Source organism: Porites lutea, chromosome 2 (assembly GCF_958299795.1).
Source record: "Porites lutea chromosome 2, jaPorLute2.1, whole genome shotgun sequence".
NCBI lineage: Eukaryota > Metazoa > Cnidaria > Anthozoa > Scleractinia > Poritidae > Porites > Porites lutea.
Window position 1 is genome coordinate 4,098,820 of NC_133202.1, and position 26,691 is coordinate 4,125,510.

At 38.7% G+C, this 26,691-nt stretch overlaps 3 protein-coding genes across 3 annotated transcripts in view; 1 reads left to right on the forward strand and 2 right to left on the reverse strand.

Moving 5' to 3' along the window:
• Nucleotides 1–488: 488 nt before the first annotated feature.
• Nucleotides 489–16,006, reverse strand: LOC140926504 (uncharacterized). The gene is made up of 5 exons (XM_073376233.1): nucleotides 15,734–16,006; nucleotides 8,354–8,906; nucleotides 3,046–3,277; nucleotides 2,391–2,503; nucleotides 489–1,678 (listed from the first exon to the last, which is right to left on the reverse strand). The coding sequence occupies exons 2-5, from the start codon at nucleotides 8,804–8,806 to the stop codon at nucleotides 872–874; spliced, it is 1,605 nt and encodes a 534-aa protein (XP_073232334.1). The 5' UTR covers nucleotides 8,807–8,906; nucleotides 15,734–16,006; the 3' UTR covers nucleotides 489–871.
• Nucleotides 16,007–21,747: 5,741 nt separating this feature from the next.
• On the reverse strand, nucleotides 21,748–25,807 carry LOC140927460 (uncharacterized). Its single transcript, XM_073377118.1, has 4 exons — nucleotides 25,568–25,807; nucleotides 24,685–24,951; nucleotides 23,259–23,551; nucleotides 21,748–22,082 (listed from the first exon to the last, which is right to left on the reverse strand). Exons 1-4 carry the CDS (start codon nucleotides 25,770–25,772, stop codon nucleotides 22,035–22,037), a joined length of 813 nt encoding a protein of 270 aa, XP_073233219.1. The 5' UTR covers nucleotides 25,773–25,807; the 3' UTR covers nucleotides 21,748–22,034.
• Nucleotides 25,808–25,919: 112 nt separating this feature from the next.
• The window catches only part of LOC140925171 (rotatin-like), a 30,473-nt gene continuing 29,701 nt past the window's right edge, over nucleotides 25,920–26,691 (forward strand). The window contains exon 1 of the mRNA XM_073375127.1: nucleotides 25,920–26,135. Within this exon, the coding sequence (XP_073231228.1) occupies nucleotides 26,057–26,135 (79 nt within the window). The 5' untranslated portion in view covers nucleotides 25,920–26,056. The remainder of the gene's footprint in view (nucleotides 26,136–26,691) is intronic.

Consider the following 26,691-nt stretch of genomic DNA (forward strand, 5'->3'; position numbering starts at 1 on the left):
ACCTGATTTAGAACATCGCAAAGTCTGTCTGATCCAGTGGCCAACAGTAGCGTGACTATAAATCATTACTTGGGTATAGTAAAAGCACCGATCCACCCCTCAGAAGTAAAGCGTGAGTCTTTCAGGCCGCCGCGCGAAATAGCCGCCGCTACTGCCTGCCGGGATATGGTTCCGACATACGGGAGCTTACGTCGCTGACGATAAGAACTGCCGTGGGTCTCTACAGCGAAATAGGCCATTTCCGAGTTCCAAAAACCCTCAGTTTCAAAACGAGGCTGAGTGAAAATAAATTATATATGAGAATAAAAAGCATTTTCATATCAATGGCTTTACACTTAGCCTCGCTTTGAAACAGAAGCTTGAGGCAACTCTGAAAAAGTCTATTGTACACACTGAGGCACACCGGTGGTTAGACTACTCGGATTGCATCTGTGGCTGTCAACTTTTATTCTGCACCACCACTGATTTGGCTCAATGTCAGGCAGTACCGGCGGCCATGACGCAGGTAGGTCGGTGGAAGATGACTGTCAGGCTTAAACGGCTACCACGCGCAGGAAAACTCCTGCGCGCAGATCAAATTTGATTTGGGGTTTCTCCGTAAATCGGTTTTCATCCCAGTGTCGTAAAAATGTATTGCCTTGGATGTGTTGCAGTTAATTTTTTATTTCAGTTAATTTTTATACTTCCTTTGTTTCAAATTCATTAGCAGTTATTACCATACCCAAAAACAATGGAGAAATAAAAGTTAACTGAGACAAAAAAAATAACTACAACAGATGTATCTTTGACGGCTAAGACACACGTGTGCATCGGGTGGTAATATTTAGTACAAAACTATTTACAAATTTGTGAAAAGTGTTTTGTATTTGTGTCACGTCAGCAGTGTGCTTTTTCTGTTTCCAAACACGATTTCTTGAATGAAGATTGCCAATACCGAAACCCACAATATTCCAACACTGGAAACTTTTTCCCAACTTAGGATCATTCCCCCTACGGAAAACCCAACTTCCTTGATAAGTCCCTGTAGGTACATCACATAGGATTTGAAATTAAACTTGCTTTTCTTCTTTTTGTCTCCCGAAGAAGGCGGATTCATTGGGTTTGGTGTGAAACTCGGGTTTAGAATGCAAGTCGAAGGCATCGGTGAGTCCGCAAACGTGTCTTCACTTCCGGTCTCCATATCCACCAATCGTAGTGGGTTTTGGATTCCCAAGAGGTTTCTGTTGGTTCCGTTTGATGAAGCATCGTCTACCAGCGAGCCTCTGGCCTCGCTAAGCTGTGATTCTCTTCTCATGGCCGCGACAGACATACGCCTGTCTTGTCGTAAAATGAGTCTTTTGCGCGTGAGCGTTTTTAATAAATTTGTGCTTGCTATGAGAACGCTTCGAGAACGATTGACCTTGAGCTTTTTCATCGCTTCTTGATACTCGTCCATGTCCTCCCCCTCCGACTCGCTTTCGTCCGATTCCGGATGCTCACCCCAGGATCTCACTACCGACGCAACATAAGCCTGGTAGTTTTCTGTCGCCCACGCTGCTAAGATCAGCGGTGCTGCGCTCCATAGCATGGGAACCATCGCAAACCAAAGATAAATTGCTCGTCGGTTAAAGAATAAAAAGTTATAGCCGTTGATGACAAACGAAAGAACTGTCGTCAGGACGAGGTTACACAGTATAAACTAGAAAGAGTACGAAAAAAAAAATTGCAAACCAGTTCTTCGTGGTTAAGATATATAAACTTGGTTCCATCATCACTTATGCGTTACACTAGTAATGATACGAGGCCTTTGAATAATTAGCCATAAGGAAGAACTAGTAAAAAAGTTATGAGATAAGACTGAACTGGGTCTACAATTTTAGCATGGTTAAGACTACGTAGCGCCCAGCCCGTTTTACGATTTCTGTTTGAATTTGTAGTCTCGTTTAATGACCAACACTTTCCTTACCCCGACCGTCCGTCTATTTTCTACCCTTTCTTTTTGTCACCTCTACACCGTTCATAAAGAGTCTTAAACATATTAGCCATTTTGAGTTTGTAGAGAAAGACTGGGTCGGTTTTGTGGCGAATTGTACTATGGGACTGTTTTGGGAACGGTGATCTCCTCTTCTGATGGCTATTGCAAACTTGGCGGAACTTCATCCCACGCGGAGTTTGAAAATGCGACTCCTGAGGAAAGGTCAATTCATGCCGAAACTATAGTTCAAGATAGCGGAGTTAACGACAAACGGGCGCCCGTGATAACTTTTTGAAAAGCGACGCCAGACATTTGGAAAAGTCTTTTTCTAGTTTGTTTCCGCAGTGGATCAGTTTTATTTGTACAAAATTTAGGTTTCTTCAGCCCCATTAATAAAAGAAACAACAAAAGAGGAATAGTAGGTAAAAATGCTTACCAAACAGGCGTCTGACGATCTTCTGATGAATTGAGATCGGTGCTCAAACAGCTGAACAGCCTCGCGGAATGTCAACCGGACGTGAGGCTCGCGAAACTCACTCTCGACACCGTCTAAAATCAGCAAGACAAGAAGGTTACTTGTCGTGTTCCTTATAACCTGTCCCCCGCCCCCCTTGTTTGTCTTTCCCCAGCCCCCACATGGTTTTCGCGCAATTTTTTTCGATCTGCTTTCTCCACTATCTTGGAGCCTGGAAGAGGCTATGCTCCTTATTAATAGGAAAAGAGTAAGATTTTGTGGTGTTTTCATTGCTAAGAGTACAAAATAACGAAACTGCATAGATTTGAGACACTCTAAGGAGCCTTGGGTGGAATTAGGGCGAGGTCTCGTAGAACAATTTTTACATTCTCTAGATCATGATGGGATGCCATTTCATTACAGGTTACCATTAACATTATGTCGTTAACTATGTATGGGAACCTGAATATGAACAAAAGGAAAATAATTGGATGGCAGTTTATATGAGGGCTCGTGGAACCATCTATCTAAGGTCTAACGCGCTGGGCTTTACTCTATTACACTTCCAATACATGTTGACAAGAGAGAATGATGTTGGTTAAAAGGCAAACAAAGTGACAAACAAACAAGTTTTTACCTCTGAATTCCTTCATTGAGGCGCCAGTTACATACATTACGAATAGAACGATCACAAGGAACAATATATAGCCGTATAGCACATGAAGCAAGCTGAAAACTCTTATGATGTTAAGGAGCACGCTCAGCCAAGGCTTGCCTAGATCAAGTTGCACTGCATCGTCAATGAAATAACAAACGTACTGCCCGCACGCTGCAAGCACGCTGAAGACGGGTAGAAGCCAGGGCAGTTTCTAAATTAAAGAAATATTAAAATTTAGTAAATGCCTTAAGCAAATGATTCATTTATTAACTAGAATTTCTCAAACAAGAATCGAAGTGAGCACCTTTTACAGTTAACTTTAGCCAACCGCACCAGACTAAATCGAATGAACCAATCAGATGCAGCCGACGCAGAGCGCGATAAAAAGCGTGTAACCGAGTCATGATTGGTTCGGCTGTTTGCTCTGATTGGCAGAAAAAAAAGTCCGTGAAATAGTTTTCAGCCAATAATATCCGGCCTGGCAATGCAAAATCACCTTTAATACTCAATTCACGCGGACAAGTCACGGTTGCGTTCAAAAAGGGCGCGTCGCGACAGATACTTGCTGAAGGCTAGTCTTCACTAGCGACGGAGTCGGAGTCGTAAGCGGAGTCATAAGGGCGACGGACTCGGATTCAGAATAGTCAGAACGTTTCCATTTCTTCCGACTCCGTTGCTTACGTTCCGCTTTTGATCTACTGAAAACCTGATTGTCGGAGTCGGAAGCAGAAGCGGAAGGATAAACCAATCACAAGGCACGTTTCCACGCTTTGTGATTGGTTTAGTTCTTCCGCTTCTCCTTCCGACTCCGACAATCTGGTTTTCACAAGGTATAAGCGAAACGTAAGCGATGGAATCGTAAGAGGAATCGGAACGCTGTTTTCGCCAGGGTTGCGTTCGATAAGGAAATTCGGATTTAGATTTAGAAATCCGGATGTCAGATTTTGCAATCGAACGCGAAATCCGAAAACGGATTTCAACTCCGAGAAATCCGTCCCAGTGTGGATTTCAATGAAGAAATCCAAATGCGGATTTCATGGATTTCCTTTTTACCGTTCCAATGGGAAATCCGGAAAAGGATTTGCAAAACTATTCTCGTGAACAGCGGTCTTCTTTTTACTAATTATGCGTGCACGTGCATGACCGCTGTTCTTAAGGACAGTTTTTCTAAATCCTTTTTCTGATTTCCCAATCGAACGGTCAAAAGGAAATCCGAAAACAGATATCGGATTTCGCGTTCTATTGCAAATCCGAAATCAGGATTTTGAAATCTAAATCCACATTTCCCAATCGAACTCACCCTAGATCATAAGCTCTACGCTTCTGATTACGACTCCGACTCCGACTGCGACTTTGTGGCTAGTGAAAACCAGCCTTAATCGCCAAGCGTATCTACTGCGAAACAAAGAAATCACAACCACGAGTGTGAATATGTTGTTTGACTTTTAAAGTGATCTTTCGAAAGCTGATGGCAATCTTTAATAGCGTAGCGTTGATAAACAATTGTGCCGTAAGCAGTGCGTTCGGCAAGCAAATGGTTACATTTTATAATTTTTATCTGTAAACTAAACTGCCTGAGCCCGCATCACACTCTTTCCGGGTGAACGTAGTCCTGAATAGGACTGTTGTTGTTGACAGCGACTGGCGTTTCGACAACGTTTCGACGTATTTATTCTTAATATTTGCCGTCAGTCTCCTCTACTATCTATGATTTCCTCGATTCCCTGTAAGGCGTCTTCCCAGGCCTTCTCGTTAAACGGATTGTGAATATATTCTCTTGCTCATTTTCTCTTCCAAAAAACTCTCTTGCTATAAGGCACCTGAAATACACGTTACGTTTAACATAGAAAGTGGATTTTATGCCAGATAACTGACCATATTTGTAACAAAAAGACAACTTTTTTGCTACTAAAGTGCATAACGAATGATACTCTATGCGTCCCTCTTGCAGGGTCAGGGAGCTTCTAACATAAACTACTTCAACTTTGATGTTGCCGGCTTTCATAACCAGTCCCCTCTACTATGTTTTGCAGTATATGTAATTTGAAGTTACTGATCGCCAACTGGGGTTTTACATATCAAAATTGCTTCATTAGTGAGCCACTGAGAGGACTAGAGGACATAATATCCACTACTCTCTAGCTGAAACTAATGAAATTAACGAACATGTTGTAATTTACACCAATGTCGGGAGCTTTCAAACTTTTAATTGCGCTCCTTTTTATAAATTGTCGCATGTGTAGGATATTAACAGCTCTTTATTCTATAAATACTGGCTTACGGATAATTGCATGGTGTAAGTATAATTTTTAGCTTCGTAGGTGAAATCCTGTGCTGTGGCCATTCAAACGAAATCTCTTCAACAGTGCTTTTGCTTGGAACTTTTTCCTCTTTATTTTCTTGGAAAATGATTTTTTTTATCCTTCTCTCAATTTGGATTTTTTTTTGTTTTAAAAATACCAAGATGATAATGAGTGACGTTAAATGTACTCAATGGTTTAAAAGGCGGTACCGCCGTTCTAAACAATTGTCAGTAAACACTGAACAGCAAAGTTAAAAATACATACTTTGAATTTCATCTCCAAGGCTTCAAGATTTCTAATTCGGGCGTCAGAAATTATCCACAATAGATCTCGTGTCAAGTGCCGTTGTTATTGTTCTTTACTCTCAACATGGTGTCCGTAGGATAAAAATATCTGCGAACTCAATCACACTTTTTGAAGTATAGCTGACTCCAAACATTCTACTCATTGTAGGGAGATAAAATTAAAGTTTAATTTCATGTCCCTTCAATGACTACAATGTTTGGACTCAACTATACTTCAAAAAGTGTGATTCAGTGAAAAATGTTGACTCTTATTTGGAGGAAGACGATTAACTGCAAATATTTGATAGCTAAACACGCGCCTTACGTAATAGTAGGGATCCCAGTTTAGAACTGTGTGGAAAATAAAGGATAATTATTTTCATTTTAAGCGGCAGCGTTAACGTTTCTGATTAAAACTGATCCATCCAAAGGTACAGATAATATTAGGAGATTTAAAATTTTCCTCTGTTGGCTAGAAAGGAAACTATCATGTTGTTATTTTTTTCGCATGTTTTCAATATCCTTTGGACTGGCTACTAAAAGTGGACTCTATGCATAATTACAATGCCCTTGATCTCCTTGTCGTCTTGATATTTTTGCGTGGAATACGGCAGTTTTTTCAATGCAGAAAAATAAAAACATTTATCTTTAAGAATTGTTTTAGGAAGTCGTTTATGTTTTTATGGTTTGTTTGTTTGCAACCATTACGTGGATTTTAACGATGCCCTAAGGAAATAACCAGGAGATTGTAAACCAAGAAATTTATTATGCAAGACAGCGACAGCAAAAAAGCCCATCGTTTGTAGCCATTAATTTTTAAAGAACGTAGAGCGTAAATGTCTAAAATATCTACATGTTCTAGAATTTTCGAACACCACTGTGACTTTAAATGTCACAGCTGTACCATGCATAGACCCCCTGTTAGAAGGCAAATTAAACGTTCGGCAGTATTTCATCAGTTCCAGCAAATGATCAAAAGGTTGCAAAGTCAGCCGAGTTTGTTAGAATAGCTAATAGCTTACTTTTATATTTTCACCGAGTGTTATAAATGACATCAGATTAGTTTAGTTTAGAGCTATACTTTTCGAAAATAAAAACATTTGTTGTTATTGGCAAACCACTGGGTTCAAGAAAGGAAAATAATTGCTGATCATTTTTTTTGTCTTTCAAAACGAATTAATTACGAATCCAGTAATGTTGAATAATTAATTTGATAGATATTTCCGTATTTTATACTGAAAATGAGAAGCAACGCTCATCTTGAAATTGTACGCAATCTTCATGTGGCTCATGAACACTGCACGAAGTTAGTAAACCACATAAATAGGCAGCTTTCATTTGTTTTGATCGATGTAAAATGATCGTTGAAGTTTTGAATATCAATGAAAGCCTTGACCAAGTTAATATACGACACGTGTCGCTGAAACCTAAATTTGACCTCAGTTTTGTAATTCAGTCAAGTTTCAGAATTGTCAAGCCGGCTTTGGCCGGAACGCCAAAACACCGATTTTGCAGCGTCGGAAACAGCGACTATTTATTTCTTGCCATTGCCTCAACTGCTATTGTCAGAAGATAAATGAATAAAATGTAAATGACTGTAGTTATTTACTGGCAAAATTCGCATAAGTAAATACTGATTGCAGAAGTAAATATCCCTTATAACAAATAATAATATCACATGTAAACGCTGAACGACTTATTTTAAGAATTAAGTAGACCCAAATCAATGAAAATAATTCACCTTGGATTAACTAAACTTCTGAATTCTTTTGTCCAGCAATATTCTTACGGGCCCGAAGCAAATTTGGCCGGGAGTAGTTCACTTTTTATTAAAGCGTTAATTTGATATGATATTTTACTGGTTGAACCGTGAAAGTAACCAAATGAGAAACAAAGGACTGCAATATACTGTTAAATACTTACCTATTACTTTCAGCTAAGTTGGGCCTCGTCGAAAAATATCGAGAATTACATTATAATTTGACGGAAGTAGCGCAGTTTTCACCGACATTTTATTGTCATTGAAATGTGAGGTGTTTGAAAAAGAGTTTTAATTTTTTGACGACCAACGATGACATGAATCGTTTTTGACAGGTGACTTTCAAGGATGTTGAACGATACAAACTTCGTGCGCGAATAGTTAAGAAAGAATCGATTGTCTGTTGACATAAGAATTTTTACTCGTCCTTCTCCTCATATCCGTACAATTTCAGCCATTAAATAGGACAAAAAGGGTGTTCTTTCTTGGCTTAAATATGAATCAATTCAGACAACGGCTAATCTACAGCGGGATTTTAAATAACAACCAATAATTTTAAATTAAACACAAAATAGAATAAATGAATGTGTTTGCATTAATCGAAATAAATGAGAGAAGAAAAATTCATATGATGAAAGCAAATATATAAGATATTGCGGCGCGGTTCTTCAGTCAGTGTCAGAAACTTGCTTGGCCTCGTTAATTTGGGCGTCTTGAAAATGCTAAAAAACTGGCGAATAAACGCCGATACGATGGTAAAAAATACAGTGCTTTTAAATAAATGATGTTAGTGTTGAGACGAAGCGTTTTGTTTTTTTTCATTTGTTTGCAATTATTTAGTTGAACTCGAAGAAGGTAGTCAAATGAGAGTCAGAGAGAATCAAAACTGCCGGCCCTTTGACTCTCATTTCCCGTTTATTTGATAAGAATATATCACTTACCGAAGCAATGGCATGGGCTTTTGCCAGTGTTTCGGAGAAATTTCCGTCCACGTTTAAAATCTCTAAGCCGTCCTCTAACCATGGAAGTGTATCAGAAATCAGCATGTACGTCCCTGAGCTGAACGACACGAAAAATAAGCCTATCGCCGTCGCCCAAGCCCAACCAAATATATGCGCCGCTTCGTAGAAATCCAGAGAAAAGTGGCACACCAGATTCAAAATCCACAACACCAGGCCAAATGTTCCCAATATCGGATGATGTTTACTCCGATGGCCTATAAAAGCCGTCAATAAATGGATAGGTCGTGTTATTTTGTTCACAATTTCACGGTTAAGCACGACAGTTTGTGTAGTTTGTGTGATATGTGCAGAAGCTCTGCTGCCACTACACGCCATTTTTTTCAACGACCTGAAGTAGCGAACTAGGGCAGAGAACCTTGATTTTTCCTCCATGTTGTACAGGCTGTTTTACTGTTTTGTGTCTCGAGTGAACGAATCTTCTCCAAGACGCTAATTGCTGAAAACTGCAGGAGTTGAAAAGGACTCATTTGCTCTGCAAATAACAAACAAACAGACCCTGTTTAAAATTCTCTTTCGACGCCAGAATGAAAATAATATTCTGTCAGGTTCACAAGCTTACGCGCCTATTTCGCGGCGGCCCAATGATGGCCTCTTACTCAACAAATCTCACCTCTACAGGTGCGCAAATAAAGTCAATAGCGGACTGTCTATCTAAAGCCATTTTTAGCACTGAGAAACGCAGGTCGTTGCTATCTTAAAAGGTTGCTGGGTTATATTTGACGATCCTCAAACAAACGTCAGAAGTTAACAGATAACTTTATCATACCTATCAGGTATAAGTATGACAAATGCGGCCTTACATTGCTCAGTATATCTCTCTCAACTTAAAGTTGGGCCCTCAGGAATCGAAAACAGCAATTTAAGATAGTAAAATAAACATAGATCCTTAGCCGTCGGCTGAGTGATGTATTTGTACCAACGAAGAAAATATTGCACGCAGCAGTTATGAAATTTTTGCTTGCAGTTTTAGGTACTTGAGATCAATTTCGCGTTGGACAGTTCTTTTTTTATATATATCATTCTCATCTTCATCTTACGAGTTCTCAATAGCCGCAATTTTTCTATTTAGTCACATTTACATCACATGCAGGTCATCAAGAGATAAAGAGAACTATTCACATGCAGATGTTGTAAAGTATCAACCCTTGCTTACCTTTTTTATCGAGTGCGCGAACCTGAACAGATCGATAATGATACCTTTAAAGTCTCAATAGACTCGCAAAATAGTGAGTGCTTTAACCGGCCGCGCGCGTTTGATAGTTACATTGACAATTTCTCCCATACAGATGCACTTGAAAAGGATCTCTCTTAAATAATAAAATAAAAATTAAAAGACGACCTGCCTTATACTATCAAGAAAATCCCCCGCGGGTATTTTGTATTGAAATGTTTGGGTACTGTTGTTCTGATCGTAAGTTCACTCGCTAGGTGCTTTATTTCATTTCCCCGCACCCGGTTGTGTTTCCTGAGACAACGAAAATAACGAACGTGCAATAAAAAAATTCTTGACGGGCGTCGTTTGCCCCGCGGCAAAGAGATTTTTTACTTTTTCCCGCGTAGAAGTATTACCTTGTAAAATCAGCCATAGCCTCTGGTGAGAGATGGTCCTTTGAAGGTACAGACGATCAAGTTCGATATTAAAAACTACAGATGCAAATTTCACCAGTGAGCCATCTTCAGTTGACTTTTCAAAAAGATGTAGCAAGCATGATGCCTTTATCACAGCTGATGTCATACAAGAGCGTGATTGTGATTGGTCGATAAAAAATTTCTAGCTAATCCATAATACACGCTCAGTGCTTTGATTTAATTGATGATGTAGTCCTGATATTTAAGCCCTCTGTTTCTACTTTACTTCATTACTGCATAGTGGTCTTTTAGCTCATTTCACACCTTACTACAGTTTCCTAATGAAGCCATTGAAATAAACCATCTGCTTGTTTTGAATAACACCAACGACATTTCCTTTTTTCAATTTTTCAAATTAGTTCACAGAAACAATACTTCAAATGAACTTCTTCAAAACGTATTATACTTAGTGCCTCATTATCTTCTTAACGCCGAAAAACGAACAAACGATTGTTTTTTCCTGAAGACACAAACTTTTCTTTCATTTTTCTTATCTTTAAAGTGTGCAAACCTTTTTTGCCAAAGAAATTTCAAAACTATCAACACATTATTTCTTACTGAATGACCAATTCATTTTTAAAAACTCCTTGACTCCTTAGTAATCACGATGTTACTAATTGTCCATAAAAATGTATAGTTGTGCTTAAGACGATATGTGGTCATTTTTCTCTACTAAAAACGGTAAATAAATAAAAAATATATATTTTTTGTTTTCTTCTGACATCAATAAAGTTCGCGTATTCCTTTGTAAAAACTCACTTTTCATGAAGTTTCATGATGAGGCGTTATATAATTTCAATCAAAATCGTTTTATAAGTCATAATTAAAAGCTGTGTGATAAAAATACGACAGCCTTCACCTTGTTACGGATTCATTTCAAGGTTTTACATCAACAACATATTTTGAAAGCCAATAACACCTTTTTTATTCTAATGGGTGTTTGCTTAAACCGCAGTTGAAACTCCCGCGCTTTTGGCCAAGCCAGCTGACTTTAAAAAAGGTCGGTCGGGTAAACGATAATTTAACCCAGACTTTGGCACAAAAAGCGAGTTCTTCCTTGACGGTAAATTACGTATATCATTGTATCAACAGAAATTCTGCTCTTGAGTTAATATTTGCGTTGAATATTAACAGATATTAAGGGATTTAGACTTAAAAGTAAGAAGCATATACCACTCTTCCTGCGGTGGTCGTAGTGACTCTGTACTAAAAAATGCTTTCCTAACTTATTGTTTATGCGCAACCTGACCATGATCCTCAATAAAATTGGCTGTATTACAAATGAACCCCCTTGGTATAGCTCAAGTCAGACTTGTATGGTACTTAGAGATGTTTTCTCGACATTTTTTCCATTCTCAAGCATGTTAAAGCATGGCCTAAGGCTAATTTGCATAAAATCTTATAATGATCATAACTTTGTGAAAATTTATCAGAACCTTCCAAGATTTGGCAACCTCGGAAAAATTGGTAACCTTAGTTTTCCTGTAACGTAAGAAATCAGATATCTATGTCACGTGACCACTTATGGTCGAGTCCAGGAAAGAAAAGAAAACTAAAAATGGGGTGGCGAGACGCCAAACAGTATACAGTATATTAAATACAGTACAGTATTTTTGTTATCGTATCATCATTTCTCGCTTGAATCTGGCCAGAATGGTTAACTCACGTTTTTATTTAATTAGTAATTAAGCAAAATAGGTCACGTGACACTTTTCACCTATTAATATCTTAAGAAATCGCAGGCTAGAAAAGCGGTGAAGTTTCGATGGAAACAAGGTAATCCCCAGCCTCGTGTACACTCAGCAGGCAACTGTAAAATGGCCTCATTACCCATTACAATTTGAAATTTAGGTTCTACTGCAGGACTTAAACACTTAAACGGTTTCTTGTAAGGTCATTTCTGAAGGGTGGAAATGAGTGATAACTCTAAAAAACAGGACTTAATCTTCAGTCTACGGAATAAGAGTTAGTTTATCTGCGGTGGCGGACATGGCAATGAGGCTCTTTTGTTTGTGTGCATGTTTTAAAGGAGAGAATAGTTCTCTGCCGGCTCAGTTTTAATAAGAGTTATCTGAAGAGGTTTCCTTTTCCTCATTCATTCATTCATAGTTTATTTGGTAAAGCAGGTTAACTTAAAAGGCAGCTAAAGCTGATGTGGACCTGCTGACCTGTAATGAATTTGACGTCAGTCACGATGAAGACGTTGCTTAGCAACATGAGGTAATTCCCCTAGAAAAATATGAAACGGCAAACTGATCCTTACGGCAAGGCGATGAAGAAGTAGACAAAAGAATAAAACAAAACAATATGTATTTAAACAAACTGCCCAATATTTCGGTTTGTAAAAAAACCTTCCTCAAGGGCTAAAACAAAAATGAAAATCAAAAACTAAAAGTTCGATACAAATAAGAATATGAAAATGTGAGCGCCTGAGGAAGGGGTTAGGTTTCTCCTGGGCCGACCTCTGAGTGGTTAGCTTTAATTAATCCTGGGTTAACTGCAAACAGGACAAATGAATTGTCAAGAGTTGTAATATAAACAACCCTATAAATATAAGACGCGCAGGCGGCTGGCCGCGACAGAATAGCTGTTGCAAGTTCATCGGTTCAAAACTTAATTTAGCGAATAAGACCAAATTGGCACCTTCCTGCCAAGAGACAAAGACATCTCTATTTTTTCGGGGGTTTTTAGTTTGTTTACTTTTATCTACTTTTGCGATTATGACTAACGGCGTCAAAATTGCGTGTTTAAATTAGCCTTAGGCCATACTGGTATATTTTGGAAAGAGAAAATATTAGGTTTCCAAAATTCATGAACAGTGCTCGCGAGTGTGTCTGGTTTTAGATGTTTACCTCGAATCTCCAGTTTGCCAATAAACTTTTTTTTTACATATTTTTAGTTCAATGAGTGAATTGTGGAAGCTTCTCGAAGAGAAACTTTTATGTCGACTGATTATATATTCGTTTTGACTATTGCATTTAAATTCGTGGTTTTACCACCAACTGTTTGCGACAATTTTCTTAGCACCAAAAAGTCCTCTGTAAAAGAATTACTGTAAAGTTCTCATAGTAGCGACCCCCCATTGAAGTTACGATCCCCCGATATAACGTCAAAAGTTTCTGTCTTCTAATAAATCCCGAAAATAGCGAGTCCCCAAAAAATATCGAGACTAAGTTTTATACTTACTTTACGTTATAAACATACCGAATGTCTTTATTGTTTTCCAGGTGCAATCCATGGTCAAATTTTTAATGTACAATACCTATGTCTTCGTGCATTTGCAAATTTATCGCGATAACGCACTTTACAACAAGGGAAACATGATCAAACATGGTATGCCTGAAACTATCACTAGTCGTTGACGTGAGGGGGAGGTGTGTATACACAGGCTATGATGTATCAGTTCACAGATTGCACAACGTAAAAAAACTAAACTGATATAAAGTTCATATCAACAACATGAACGTGTCTTCCAGTTAAAACTGATCAGAAACTTCTGTATATTGCACTAAAAAACGCATTTGTTTGTCATGGACTAAAAGCACTGAGTTTAGCTTTACTCCCCTAAGTCATTCAGAGAAGACGTTGCTCTCGCTTTTTATCAGAGTATTGCTGTATTTAGTACGTAGGTAACTCTGTTACAAATACCATATAACACAAATGAATGTTTGTTTTTTTAATATTATGTTGTTTATTTTTCATATCGGGAAAGAGGTAGCGCCAACTTTGTTTCATGGTTTTTGGTCCCCGAAAATAACGACACCCCGAAAGTAACGAGCCCTAAAGGCTGTTAATTCCGAAAGTAACGAGGGTCGCTTGACTATGGTAGCTTTATGGTAGCACGCTTTTTTGTCTTTTTCTGACAGCACATCAGATGTCATCATGTCAGATGTAACAGTATTTAGTTTAAGCAAATCCTTTCTCGAGATCAAAAAAGGAAAAGGAGTTTTATGAGTTTTCAGTAAAGGAGAGATTCCACCGAAACAATTCTGAGGTGCGTGTTCTTAATGTTATGTAATTTATCAAGTATGAGACCGTGTTTCATCACCAGATGAACCAGCGGAGTATTCTTGACGAACTAATTTTGTTAGCAGCGGACATTAAAATGCGCTTTGTGTCACAACCTTAAAATGTCATGAGGGCCACAAGTTTCTTCAAAAACGCCCAAAAACGTTAAAGTGGGCCAGCGTTTTAAATAACCTGATTTTCGACGAACTAAACGTTTTGTAAAACGGAGCCTCGAGGACATGGTTCTCTTTCATCGTCTTAAAATAGTTAAACCAGTGGATGAAATAAAAATGCAAACTTTGCTCTACAGTAAAAAGCTAAGTACCTCCCTCAGATTTAATAATTAATCTATGACTCCTTTGCTTGAGGGTTAAGTTAATGTTTATCAGGCTTCATAGAGAAATTTCGGAAATGCTTCATTACCCTCATGCGTTCGAAAAATTTAACCATACCATGCAGTTTTCAATGTTGCATCCGTTTGCAAGGAGCTTAACAATTAACAATTAGTTCATGCGTCAGCGTGCGTATGTCGAGATATTGAGCACGCGGGAAGTTTGGAGAGCACTCAAGAGGCGTAAGAGTTGCACGAGGCGCAGCCGAGTGCAACTCTAGCCTTTTTCGTGGTAACACCAAGAGAGATCATTCTCTCTTGGTAACACCGAGTTAACACTTGCGGGAAACATGTCTGAACTTTGACGAGTAAGATGTGTGTCGAATGCGCCAAATTTTTACAAAACAATTCGCCCACATTTAATAAAATTCCTTGAGAGTTGATAAATTGCTTTCACTTGGCGGTATATGAAAACAGCTCGCTCAATGAACCACGAAATTGACGGCAAGGGATTAGACTGCGAGCAGTGTCTTATTTTTCTTTGCAAAGTTACTACACGCAAAACCTAAGCACGCGAGCGGCGAAGTCGCTTGCCGTGAGAAACGAGGGCGTAAGCCCGAAAAGAAAAAATAAGAGACCCGTCTTTTCTCGTCTCGTCTCGATCCCTATATAATCACATCGTGGTATGCAATCGCGCTGAATGAGATCAAGAACTAGACCGATTTTAAGAGAAAAGGCGGACTGCAAGCAGTCTACCAAGCGATTGGTTATATGAGCGAAAAAAGTGAATCTCTGGTCTTCGCGGGGGTTTCAAGTATTAGGGTACATTTGCCCATCCATACTCTGGAAAACAACGACATCAAATTATCAAACGACTACAGGTTCTTGAGGGATCCGGAAACATAAGAACGCGGAGGCAAGTATTACTTTTGTCTTTTAAGAACCTGTACCATTGTAAAGTAAGCAATTAAAATGGCACACGATGTAGTCGACAATGTGTAAAGTTAGCTGCATAAAAGATTCCGTGCGTGAGACATAATCCTTTTTTTCCATGTGACCACCAGCATTATTAAGATAAGAAACGGAAAATAATAAAATTAAAGGTAAGTTTGAATATAAATGTTAGGTAAGCACGAGATCGTTCTTGTATTTCTGCTAAATTCCTCAAATAAGCAATAAATCGTAATGAAAACCTCAAAGAAAGGGAAATATAGAGTTTAAAATAAACGGCACACAATTTGTTTTGTACTCGATGGACCGATACGAGGCCCAAGAACTAAAAATGATAGACTATAATATTTTGCTGAATGGGCGAAAAATTAAGCTCTGACCTGGTCGAATGAATACTTTTCACAACTCGGAAGTAGTGCAAATATCGTAGCGGGACAAAAAGTCTTCGGTCTTCAATAGTTGTCGTTCCACTATGTGATAGGAACACTGACGGCTTCTACCAACACCACAGGCAAGTAATTGTCTTGTTTAAATCCAGCCAGAGGGGATATTTCCACAAATTTATCGTTTGTGATTTGTTCTGTCGCAAAGAGTGAGCTGGGCAAACATCGAAGAGCGCTTCGGGGACAGAACGTGACTGTACGTCTTACAATAGCAAAATAAGGATATATAAGACAAAGAAAAATGAAAGAGTCGTAGACATAACATAAACAATGAATATTTCATTGCATATTGTCATCGTTCTAAAATTGTTTAAATTATTTAAGTGTTCATTTTCAGTTTTAGCTGTCGCTTTAAAAATGAAGATTCTTAGGATGATAAAATTATGATGTTTTTGTCTCCTATCGCTACCGTTTAACGGCTTAACGGTCAGCTTGTCCTTCAACTACTTAGACAGCAAACATCAGCCAGGTAAGTAGCCGCCAGCGATAAAACAAAACAAGGAAATTTTCATTAACTTCAGAATTAAAATTCAGTATAGTGGCAACGATGACGTGAAAAAATTAAGTGGAACACAACAACTTCTCCTTATCAACCATGTTAGTAAAATTGTTTATTTATTTTATAATATTTGTTGTTGTTGTTAATGCTGTTATCTGGCTGCATGAAGAACAGTACAGAGCTGAGTTTGAATGAAGGTTACTTATACGCGAGAACTGACTTGAAAATTATACTTATATACTTCTGCTTATAATAATAGCAACAGCTGAAAAAATAAAAGCTTTTCCTATCGGAAGATAAATGGCGTTCAAGGCAATTATGATGACTGACAACTTTACAGGCCACTTTTCATTATATATAAAAACAGAGCGCACGAGTTATATGTTTGCGGCGGCAGTTTTTTGAATTTTTCTTTAATTTTGGTTATTCGTTTTATCCTAAAAGCGGCAATGTTGATGATTTATTGCCTATAATTTTCCATTCGTTCTATTTGAGATTCTAAGCAAACAACGATGTTCCTAAAACAAAAGTTTCTTTTAGTAAAATAACAATCAATTTCGTTTACATAAATAAATATGCATTTTATTTTTTATTACTTATTTTAAAATGGACAGACTGTTGTCAGTTCAAATCATAATCATGAATTTCCTGGCTGCGCAAACTGACACAAAGGTGTTTAGTTTTGGTAATTAAAACGCCAACTCAATCTTAACTTTATTAGGATATGAGTGATGTGATGTCCCTGTTAGATATTTATTACATTTAGCCTTGGACAACACAAAACGTAATTGCACTGTTGCTAGAATGTAAAAACTAAAGACAAACATCCGCTGTTAATCACTACAAAGTGCTGCAGCTCCATCAGTCTTATTTGAATAGTCTCGTCTTCTGTTTTTTCGGAACTCAGAAAAGTGTGAATCAAGTGTTCCTTTCCCCGCAAAGTTAAAACGGCATTCGTAAATTTAAGGACCAAAAAAACTGGATAGCAAATTGTTGCGAAAGTCGTTTCAAACAGGGACATAAATAAAAGCACGTTTTGTACTGAAGATCTAAAATGAGGAAATCTTGGAATCGGTTTTTGGTGTTTGTATTTGCCTGTTTCCTCATTATTTTAAAAACATAAAGCAAGCAAAGTGGAAGGAAGTGTATCAGACTGACTCTGTAGATAGATAGATAGCTTTATTAAGAAGTAAAATCATTGCAGGCCCCGGGCCGGCTGAACGTGACTTACTTTACATAATGGAACTAAACATTATCTAGAAATATATGATAACTACTATAATATATAGATTTAGCCAGGGCTAATTAAAAGCAAAGCTCCCGTTAATAAATTCATAATTTAAATCAAACAATAAACTTGTAATCCACAGATCAGGGCACATTCATGTGACTTTTGAGGCAAAGGCAAAGTGATTTTAGAGAAAAAATAATTTGACAGCGGCATGCAAAAGTGAAACAAATTTTACATCGAGTTAATAGTCTTATTTTTACAACCAAAAAAAAAAGTCATGTTCGATCACATTAGATTAGGCCTGGAAAACATATTGTATTTGCATTTGCGGTCGCATCATAATGTGGCATTCACCAGTCTCTCCAACATTGCTCCGTTTGAGAGACTATGGATAATTGGACAACCCCGAAATATAATTTTAAGAAACACACGCGCCACGATAGTCCTTGGTGGCAGCCAATTTACACGTTGCATTCCTCTGTCTAAAAGGGAGGCCAAAATAAAAAATCAGGCCGGATTTTTTGTGTTCGACAAGTTTACTTTACAAGTAAATCTTGGCGACGAATCTGGTGTCGTGTGAACCAGCCTTTTAAACATACTTTTTCTCATCACGTTTCAGGTAAACAGTACTATGAGGCCCCTTTTTTATCATACAGACCTCGGACAGAATTTGTTCTTTTTTGCCTCATTTAAACCTATAATTCTGCAGTTTTTCACAATGTTGCAAGACAAATTGCACTCATTCAATATCCAGGACGATCAAAGAACGCGCTTCCTGTGCGCAACAAATTATGGCATTGACCACATTAGAAAACGTTTTCATGAAGAGAATTTCATAATGCCGGGACTTTTCAGTTAGAAAAATCTGGTCCTATGTGATATGCAGGGTAATAATTATCGGCTTTTAGTGAAAATGATAAAAAAATTCCCAAAATCACTTTTTCGGCCAGCCGGACAGGTTCTGACTTTTGACAGGCACCAAATTTGCAGTGCGATTAATAGAGTTACCATTTACGCTTCAACATGATAGAGATTTTGTTATGTTTAGGTTTTATTTCCCTTTATTTATAAAACTTTTTATGGTTTTGTTATGTGTAATCTTTAAAAGCGAGTGATATTTACGCGCGGCGTTTTGAGTATTCCTGCATGCGATGTTTATGTTCGACTGGAAACAGCCGGTGCAAAGTTTGGGGGTGAGTTTGAGCAACTCGCTCGCTACACGACGAGGTACCAGGAATCTGATTTACATCTTGCCTTTATTCTTCGTAATCTTCTTACAACTTCTCCTTACACAGCAAGTTTCTCGGTTCAACCAACTTCTTTACTTCTACTCTACTAACTAGTTCAAGTATAGTAGCGGTTTTAATAGCCAAAGCTGGACATGTTTGGGTTAGCTGACCGGAAGAGTTTCCATTGTATAATCTTATCGCTAACATTGCAACAGGTTTACTATTATCAGGGAATAGACTAGCCCACGCACAGCCGCAACTGATAAGTACCAAATAACGAAGGTCAGCTCTAACACCACAAACACGATCACCTGTAACATTCCTAATATGGCAATAAGTCAATTCGCGAGCTAAGCATAACTTCAAATACAAGTAAAAACAAAAGATCAAAACAGGAAAACAGTACGTGGACAAAAACAAGACTTAATGAAACAAAAACTAAACTTAAAGGATAAGATGGATCTGTCTTAAAAATAACTTTCAAAATACTTCACAGCAAACGATAAAAATTGCGAGAGGGACTACTAACAATCAAGAAAATAAATATAATTCGGTGAAACATGTACAGAGACAATAATTTTCATTCACGAAGACAAGTATTGAGAGTAAACTGTCTCTGAAAATCATGAGTCAGGTTAGCATAATCTTATTTATGTTTTAAGCCGGCTTCCCGGTGTTTGCTCTTTTTCAAGATGAATTCGAGGCGAGAAATTCGCTCAGACTGGTCTTTCATCTGAGCCCGCGAGATGGTCATGTGATGATTGTCAGCGGATGTCTGATTTTGACAGCTGTCAATCTAATCGTACTCATACGGATGGCTTACATAACTGTCAGGCTAGTCAAGTTGTGCAAGATCTATTGTAACCTTTCACATCGGCTTACATGAAGTGTGTATACGGGTGAGCTGGAGGGCGTACGCTACCTCATAACCAAATTTTCTCGGATGGATAGTTTACCAAATTTTGTTACCCATGGTGCTCCGCTGCGCGCGCTTCGCGCGCGCGAGAGCTCCGCTACAAAATGAGAAGTATCAACACCAAAATACTAATAAATAAGATTACTACTAAAACTGTTATAACTGATCGCCATAATAAAAGTGTTTTTAAACCTATTTGTCTTACAAAGCGGTAGTTTGAAGTATCTCTGGCTACGGGTGCAATAAGTGGACTCGTTGCGTGGCGGCAGCAGATCATGGAGCTTGTTGGCTTTGGTCCCTTACAATTTGGTCAAATAGAGCATTACTCAAGGTCTTTCTCCTCTCGTACAGTGACGTGATGTCTAGAGCTACTAGAGCCTCAGCATAGGATAAGTCGGGTTGTATTATCCGCAACGCGCGCTTTTGCAACCTTTCCATTTCATTAGACAGATATTGCGGCAAAGAATGATGAAAAACTGGGCACGCATATTCTAATACAGGGCGTATACATGTTGTATAGAAAAGTAGCATATACTTGGGTGGAACTTTAGCGCGCTTTAGCTGTTTTAGGAAGTACAGGCGCGTCGCAGCCTTTTTGCATATAGATTCTACATGCGCGTTCCACTTGAGGTTGTCCGAAACTACCACTCCTAACAGCTTTGCGGACGAGACAACTTCGATTTGCTTATCATTGATAGTGATATGATCTACAGAACTTCCTGATCTAGAGAATAATATTCTCAGTTTTTTACATTTAGACTCGTTGAGTTGGAAACCGTCAGCTTCCGACTGTCGTACAAGTTCATCTACGCTTAACTGCATGTAGCTAGTCTCGTTCTTCGATACTGATTCGACAAGAGTGGTGTCATCGACGTATTTCCAAAGAGTTGTGTCTGCTACAGAAAGATCATTTATCATGATAAGGAACAGCCAGGGGCCCAGTTTCGTCCCCTGTGGGACCCCTGCAGGAACAGCTTCCCACTCCGAGAAGCAATCGCGGCTCAGCTTTATCCTTTGCTTACGGACCATTAAAAAGTCTATGATCCAACACGAAATCGACCTGGGAATATCATAGGAGGAGAGCTTGCGCGCCACAGCATGAAGGTCAATCAAATCAAATGCTTTCCGGAAGTCAACGACTACGACGAGAAAATGCCTATTTTCACGTTTTGTTGAGGACGTGAACGGAAGACCATGACTTTCTTTTTCTTTTCCTCAAGTTCGATACAGTCTTTTAGAATTCTACTCGGGAAAACGACGAATTGAACGAGATGGAATAAGCGTGATAAAGTTTGAAGCAGCGCGACTTGACTTTTAGAGTGACGTTTTGCGTATCCGTCACCGTCGTTGTTGCGTCCGTTTGCGCATCCTCCTGCACGTTGTTGCGTGTTGTTGCGCAAAGTTTAAAACCGGTCAAACTCTTAGCTAGGTGCAAACGGACGCAACAACTCCCAACAATGTTGGAAGTTGTTAGCCGAGGGTTAACTGTATCTGAGGCCAATTTCTCCACATCTTTTAAATCAGAGCTTATTGAGAATCCAGAGCCCAATATTGGGAATCCGCCAGCCGATTGATGGGTGCCTGCCAGCTTGAAAGTTTTTCTGCCCGCATCGAGAAACTGTTCAGTATTCAAAGCAGCACTTCCAAGTGAGTGAAAAAAGAAACAACTCTAACCCATTGGTTAATTGGCTCACCGAAACTGCAAAGTTGTAAAGTACTTCGAGTACAGGACCATATAATCCTAGCGTCATGTAGAAAGCCTTCGATTGTCAGTTGATTCTACGCCGGTAATATTGTTTTGCCCATTTTGTTCCAAAATTTCCTTATTAATACATCCTTAACAATGTCTCTTTGGTAACTGCGGGACCTATTTTGTAGTCCAAGTTCAGTAAACTGTAAAGTGATAGGTCGATAATTCTGTAGTGACTGAGTTATGAAACGAGGGAGCTGCATGAGAGAAGTAACACTTAGAGGCTATATTACAAGTTTTTTTACCCTGTCAAGGGAAAACTAGTCAAGATTTTCAAATTAACATGTCAAGGTGTAACCTGACCTTAAAGCAAAGGAATGACAAAGTTTATACACTTAGTCTATTTTATTTAAAATAATGCATGTCATAGCTCAAGACAAATCCAGTGAAAGCTGGCAAGAATATACCAACCAATCTCTACTATGCCTCCACACCTGATACAGAGAAGGGATATGCAAACGTTTTAATAATTTCCAAAAGCAAGATTTGTCTATCATGTTCGTCAAGTTCTCGGTACCAAAAATGATCACTTCCACTGTACAATAATGATTGCTTTCTTCTTGTTGAAACTTGTTAGTAAATTTTAGTTTGGCTGTTTTGCTGCAGTTGAATGTTATCCAACAATCAATGTATTCTCATCAAGGAAACTATGCTCAGGAACCTGAAAGGAGAAACCAAAAGAATTGAATGAGAAAAAAAAAAAAAAAAACACTGTTAAAGGAATGATGTCATATTGCTAAGTTTCTATGGAAATAGTTTCCTGTTTGTAAACCATTTCAACCCATCCTAAGCCATCCTTAATACTTTATAATGTTAACAGGTACCTTTTTGATGTTTTTCCGTTTTGCCAAAGTAAAACTTTTGGATATTTTATAACTTTGAATTGACTTGATCCCCTTTAAAATCACGATCGTGAACTCTAAGAGTCAGTTACTTAAACGAAGTCTAACTTAGGCCGCGGTTTAAGAAATCATTGGACCTTCAGATCCTCTTGTTAAGGGGTTAATTTAAGAAAATAAGTGGTTTTTCAGACTACGCTATAATCTTTATTCAAATTGTTTATAAAAAATGGTGCTTGGATAAAAGCGTGGGGCAAACTGAAAATGGCTTAGAATGCAGTTTTGTTAAACAGGGGCTAAACTCCATTTAAATAATAGGCCCTAAATTTTACCTGGAAAGGGTAAAGCATTTTTACATGTATTCTTGCAAATGCTTATGACAACGTATTGATAAAACACACAAGGAAATGAAATGGTAGCCAAATGTTCGGAAAACATCAATGAAAGGAAGTGACTAAAAGGCTTTGCAACGCACACAACTTACAGAAACTTGGAATGATGGAAATGTGGAACCACAGAATAAAAAAATAAATGCACAGAAGATCACCACAGTAAAGATGCAATTTATGCAGTCACGACTAGAAAGCCTGAAAAAAAAAAAAAGCTTGCTGGGATTCAAACCCTGACCTATGCAATACTGGTGCAGTGTCTAACCAAAGAGCTTGCAACCCAACTGGGAGCTGGTCATTGAATTGGTCCGAAATATAGCCAGGAAAGATTAAAAAAGAAATAATCTTGTGCCTTTGACTGGGATGACCTTCTTTGCATTTCATTATAATTATTACATTTTAATGACTTAGTAGGCCTTATCATTACAGTCGAACCTCCACTAAAGGCCACCTTTGCAACCACCACCTCTCTACAGCAGCCACTTTTTATGGCATAGAGCCTATACATTGACTCTCTACATTGGCCACCTCTCTACAATGGCCACTTTCTTTTGTCTCCAAGGCGGCCGTTGTGGAAAGGTTCAACTATATTTCAGAGATCTTTCTTACCTCCAGATTCCATGGTGCAGGTCCCTTCCTGATCCTTCCAGAGGCATCATAGTGAGATCCATGACAGGGACAATAGTAACCTCCGTACTCACCAGCATTGGCAATAGGAACACAACCAAGATGGGTGCAAACCCCTATCAGAACAAGCCACTCATCTTTTATCACTCGAACTGCGTCATCTTCTGGATCGCGTAAACTGGCAGTATCAACACTGCGAACATCCTCAATTTCATCAGCAGTCCGCCGGCGCACAAACAAGGGCTTTCCACGCCATTTGAACACCATGTTTTTGCCTGAATGAATAAGAGGGAATATTTCCAGTAAATATTTGTTGCTAAAAGCATGTTCTTTAAGTCAAACTATTGAACCTCAAGCACAAGAGTCTCAGAGAACTGAATTTCACCATTCTCGTTTGCATAGTTATGTCATGGGTAGGAAGAGAGGTAGACAGTTAACTTTAAGACAGGTATATTGGTTAAATTAAGGGTGAAATGTTATCAGTCTAGGTCATCTATGTCCTGGCTATCGATTAACTAAACAAGCGAAATGCTTCATCAGATATACAGACTGTCAACTCTCTTACAGCATACACCACTGAAACTGGCATTAGGTGTCTATCTTAGACTGGAGTCCCTGTTATAGAGAGTAAGAAAAAATGACCAAGGAACTTTGGTTTGCCTTTTGGGGAGGTGTCGGGCTCATATACATGTAGCCAACTATATCATAGAGAGACTCCATTGTGAACCAGTGTTAAGTGTCCATCATAGACAGCTGTCGGCCAGGTCAAATTACATGATGAAATAAAGGCAGGGACCAACTTTAAAGGTGTTGTTTTTAGGGAGATGCCCACCTTATAAGGGAGTCTGTTAAAGCAGAGTTGAATGTATAGCTATCTCCTTTACTATATTTGACTACACACTGTCAAAATTATAAACAATTTATAACTGGATGAGATTTTTGTGATATCCGGAATAATCAATGTCAAGGTAAGTGTTATCAGCCGAGCCGAAGGAAAAGGCTGATAACACTCACCGAGACCTAGATTACATAGGATATCACAAAATACCAAATATAAAATATTGTTTTATTATACATTGTCTTCAAGAAAATAACGACAAACACAGCTTCGCACGGAACTCACTTTGCGCTGGAAGCTGGAAATCATTCATTGCCCGTGCAACCTACAGATTAGTCAGTTATCTGCTAGCAGGTAACTGACTAATCCATAGGTTGTGCTGATTTCCAAAATTAACTGTAGGCTCTTAGCCAATGAGAAGACAGATAGTGAGTACAATGTATAATAATTCTTGTGAAACATTAATTTAATTTTGGCTCTAAGATGTACTTGATATCCTTAACTGGGTGACCCAAGCTAACACCTAAGGTTATGCAACAGCTCCGCTCTCTTTTTCTCTACCACCCTTACCTTCAGGAATGGTTGTAAGATCGACTTCAATTTTGGCCATAGCCAAGACATCAGCTGAGGCACTCATTGTGGAAAGAAAGTCAATGACCACATTCTTTCCAATATGTACACCAGTGACACCCATTCCAGCTACCATGAGATAAGTGAATGCGCGCCTGCTAATTTCTGTAGTGTTCGGCTTGGTAGGGTCCATAGAGGATTCTCTTCTATAAGCATTAAAGTCAGGCATGGAAACATCTGTGTGGCTGAATCTGACTTGAGTCTTTCCTAAAATGAAAGAAAAAAATGTGGTTTCATATTTCATTGAACAAAAACTTTACAATGGTGTTAAGGGAGGAGTGAAAGAAAAAAGCTTGGTTGTATCTGTTGTGTCAGTAAGGTTAATAATTACCCCTTCCTGGCTACCATAGAATGTTTAGGGTATGAAGGAGGAAGTGTAGGGTATTCTGCACTACAACCAGTTTGCCTGTGTTTCAGTATAAGTTACTGTGGGCTATACAGAAAGTAATGTAACAAAGCATTTTGCTTTAAGCCAAAGGCAGTGAGATCCATGCACACGAAGGTCTTCAGTATAACTTGTACAGTATGCAGGCTGGATTCAAATTCAAGACCTTAGATCGTGTGAATGAAGTTACCCTGCACAAATGTGCATACTATCTGTCCCTATCTCTTCCTTCCCCCACATATTGCTGAGAGATGTCATATCCTAAAACTTAAGCACTTGCTCAAGCTCATAAAAACGGCCAAAGTCTTAATATTAAACAAATTACGTAAGTTTAAAGTTTACATCGCCAAAATCCTTCGATGAAGGCAATCCGACACAAAACTAACAAGGGACCTTCTTCGATATTCAAAGCAGAAGAAAATCTCTTTTTCGACTTACCAAAATGTTTCGTGGTGGCGATCATATTGCCAGTGGGTAAAAGTTTTGATACCGAGTGGTTGGTGAGCGTAGCCGGCGGACTCTGGACCGTCTCAACAGCCGGAATTATTACGGCGGGAGTACCCTTCAAAGAATGGGCAATGTGAGCAGTACTGGCGGATAGAAACCTTGAAAAACCAGGCGATATACATTTAGAGGAAAACATCCTGGAAGAGAAAAATCACGCCAGAATTATATTTGTACGCAGACTTTGAAAACTTTTCCAATATGGCCGGCGAATTTTGCGTCACTATCACCCATGATGCAATGCAAGGTCATCTAAACCGCTGACTAGTGGCGCACATCGAGCGCCATTTTCGAAGTTTTGCGCAAAGTTTTCCTAGAATAAGCTGTAAAATTTTGTTCAAAGATTTCTTAGTTACTCGCTGTAGCAAAGAAAAATGATATTGAAGGAAATACCGATGATAGTTCTCAGAGAAACTGGCAATCATGGACAATGGAATTGAGAAAGGGCAAGCAATCTTACCACCGAACTGTGTGGCGCTTCAGCCGTTTATCGCCAAACTCGGTGAGTAAAAGCGTGTTTCAATTTGTATTTTTCTTTGATACTTGTCACTACTGTGGTAATTTATCTTTGGTAGCAAACACACGTCCTCGAGCGTGTTGCACTAAGGTATAAACATCGACGGCCTAAAAAATGACGATGATAACAACAACAACATTAGTTAGGGGGTGTCTGACAAAGTGACGAGGGGATGGGTGGCTATTGTTAGTGAATAGGTGGTGGACTTTCACATAGACCATAATGCACCTTGTTTACCCCCCAAAATTTTGCATAACCATTGTTTCCAATTTCTCCTGGGTATTACAGTTGTCTCAAGAGAAATCCAAGACAATAGTTTTGCAAAATTTGTGGGGGTAAACAAGGCACATTATGGTCTATGTGCAAATGGTGAATGTGTGAACTACAGCTGACCACAGGCGTAGACAGCTGAACATGCACAAATGACGAATGACGTACATGTTTTATACATGTACTCCAGGCACACCTTTATGATCTATGTCATGTAATGTTACCGCACTTAGCCGTCACCTTTAATAGAGTAATGACCTTAAGGTGGCCT

Bases quoted from the DNA above. Each gene is read 5' to 3' on its own strand.
- LOC140926504 (XM_073376233.1), bottom strand. From the start codon at position 8,806: ATGGAGGAAAAATCAAGGTTCTCTGCCCTAGTTCGCTACTTCAGGTCG. The intron at 2,504-3,045 runs GTAAAAACTTGT...TGCTGATTTTAG, and splicing joins CTCAATGAAGGAATTCAGAG to ACGGTGTCGAGAGTGAGTTT. The intron at 1,679-2,390 runs GTAAGCATTTTT...TACTCTTTCTAG, and splicing joins GATCGTCAGACGCCTGTTTG to TTTATACTGTGTAACCTCGT.
- LOC140927460 (XM_073377118.1), bottom strand. From the start codon at position 25,772: ATGTTTTCCTCTAAATGTATATCGCCTGGTTTTTCAAGGTTTCTATCC. The intron at 24,952-25,567 runs GTAAGTCGAAAA...CTTTCATTTTAG, and splicing joins CGCCACCACGAAACATTTTG to GAAAGACTCAAGTCAGATTC. The intron at 23,552-24,684 runs GTAAGGGTGGTA...TTATTCATTCAG, and splicing joins TCTTACAACCATTCCTGAAG to GCAAAAACATGGTGTTCAAA.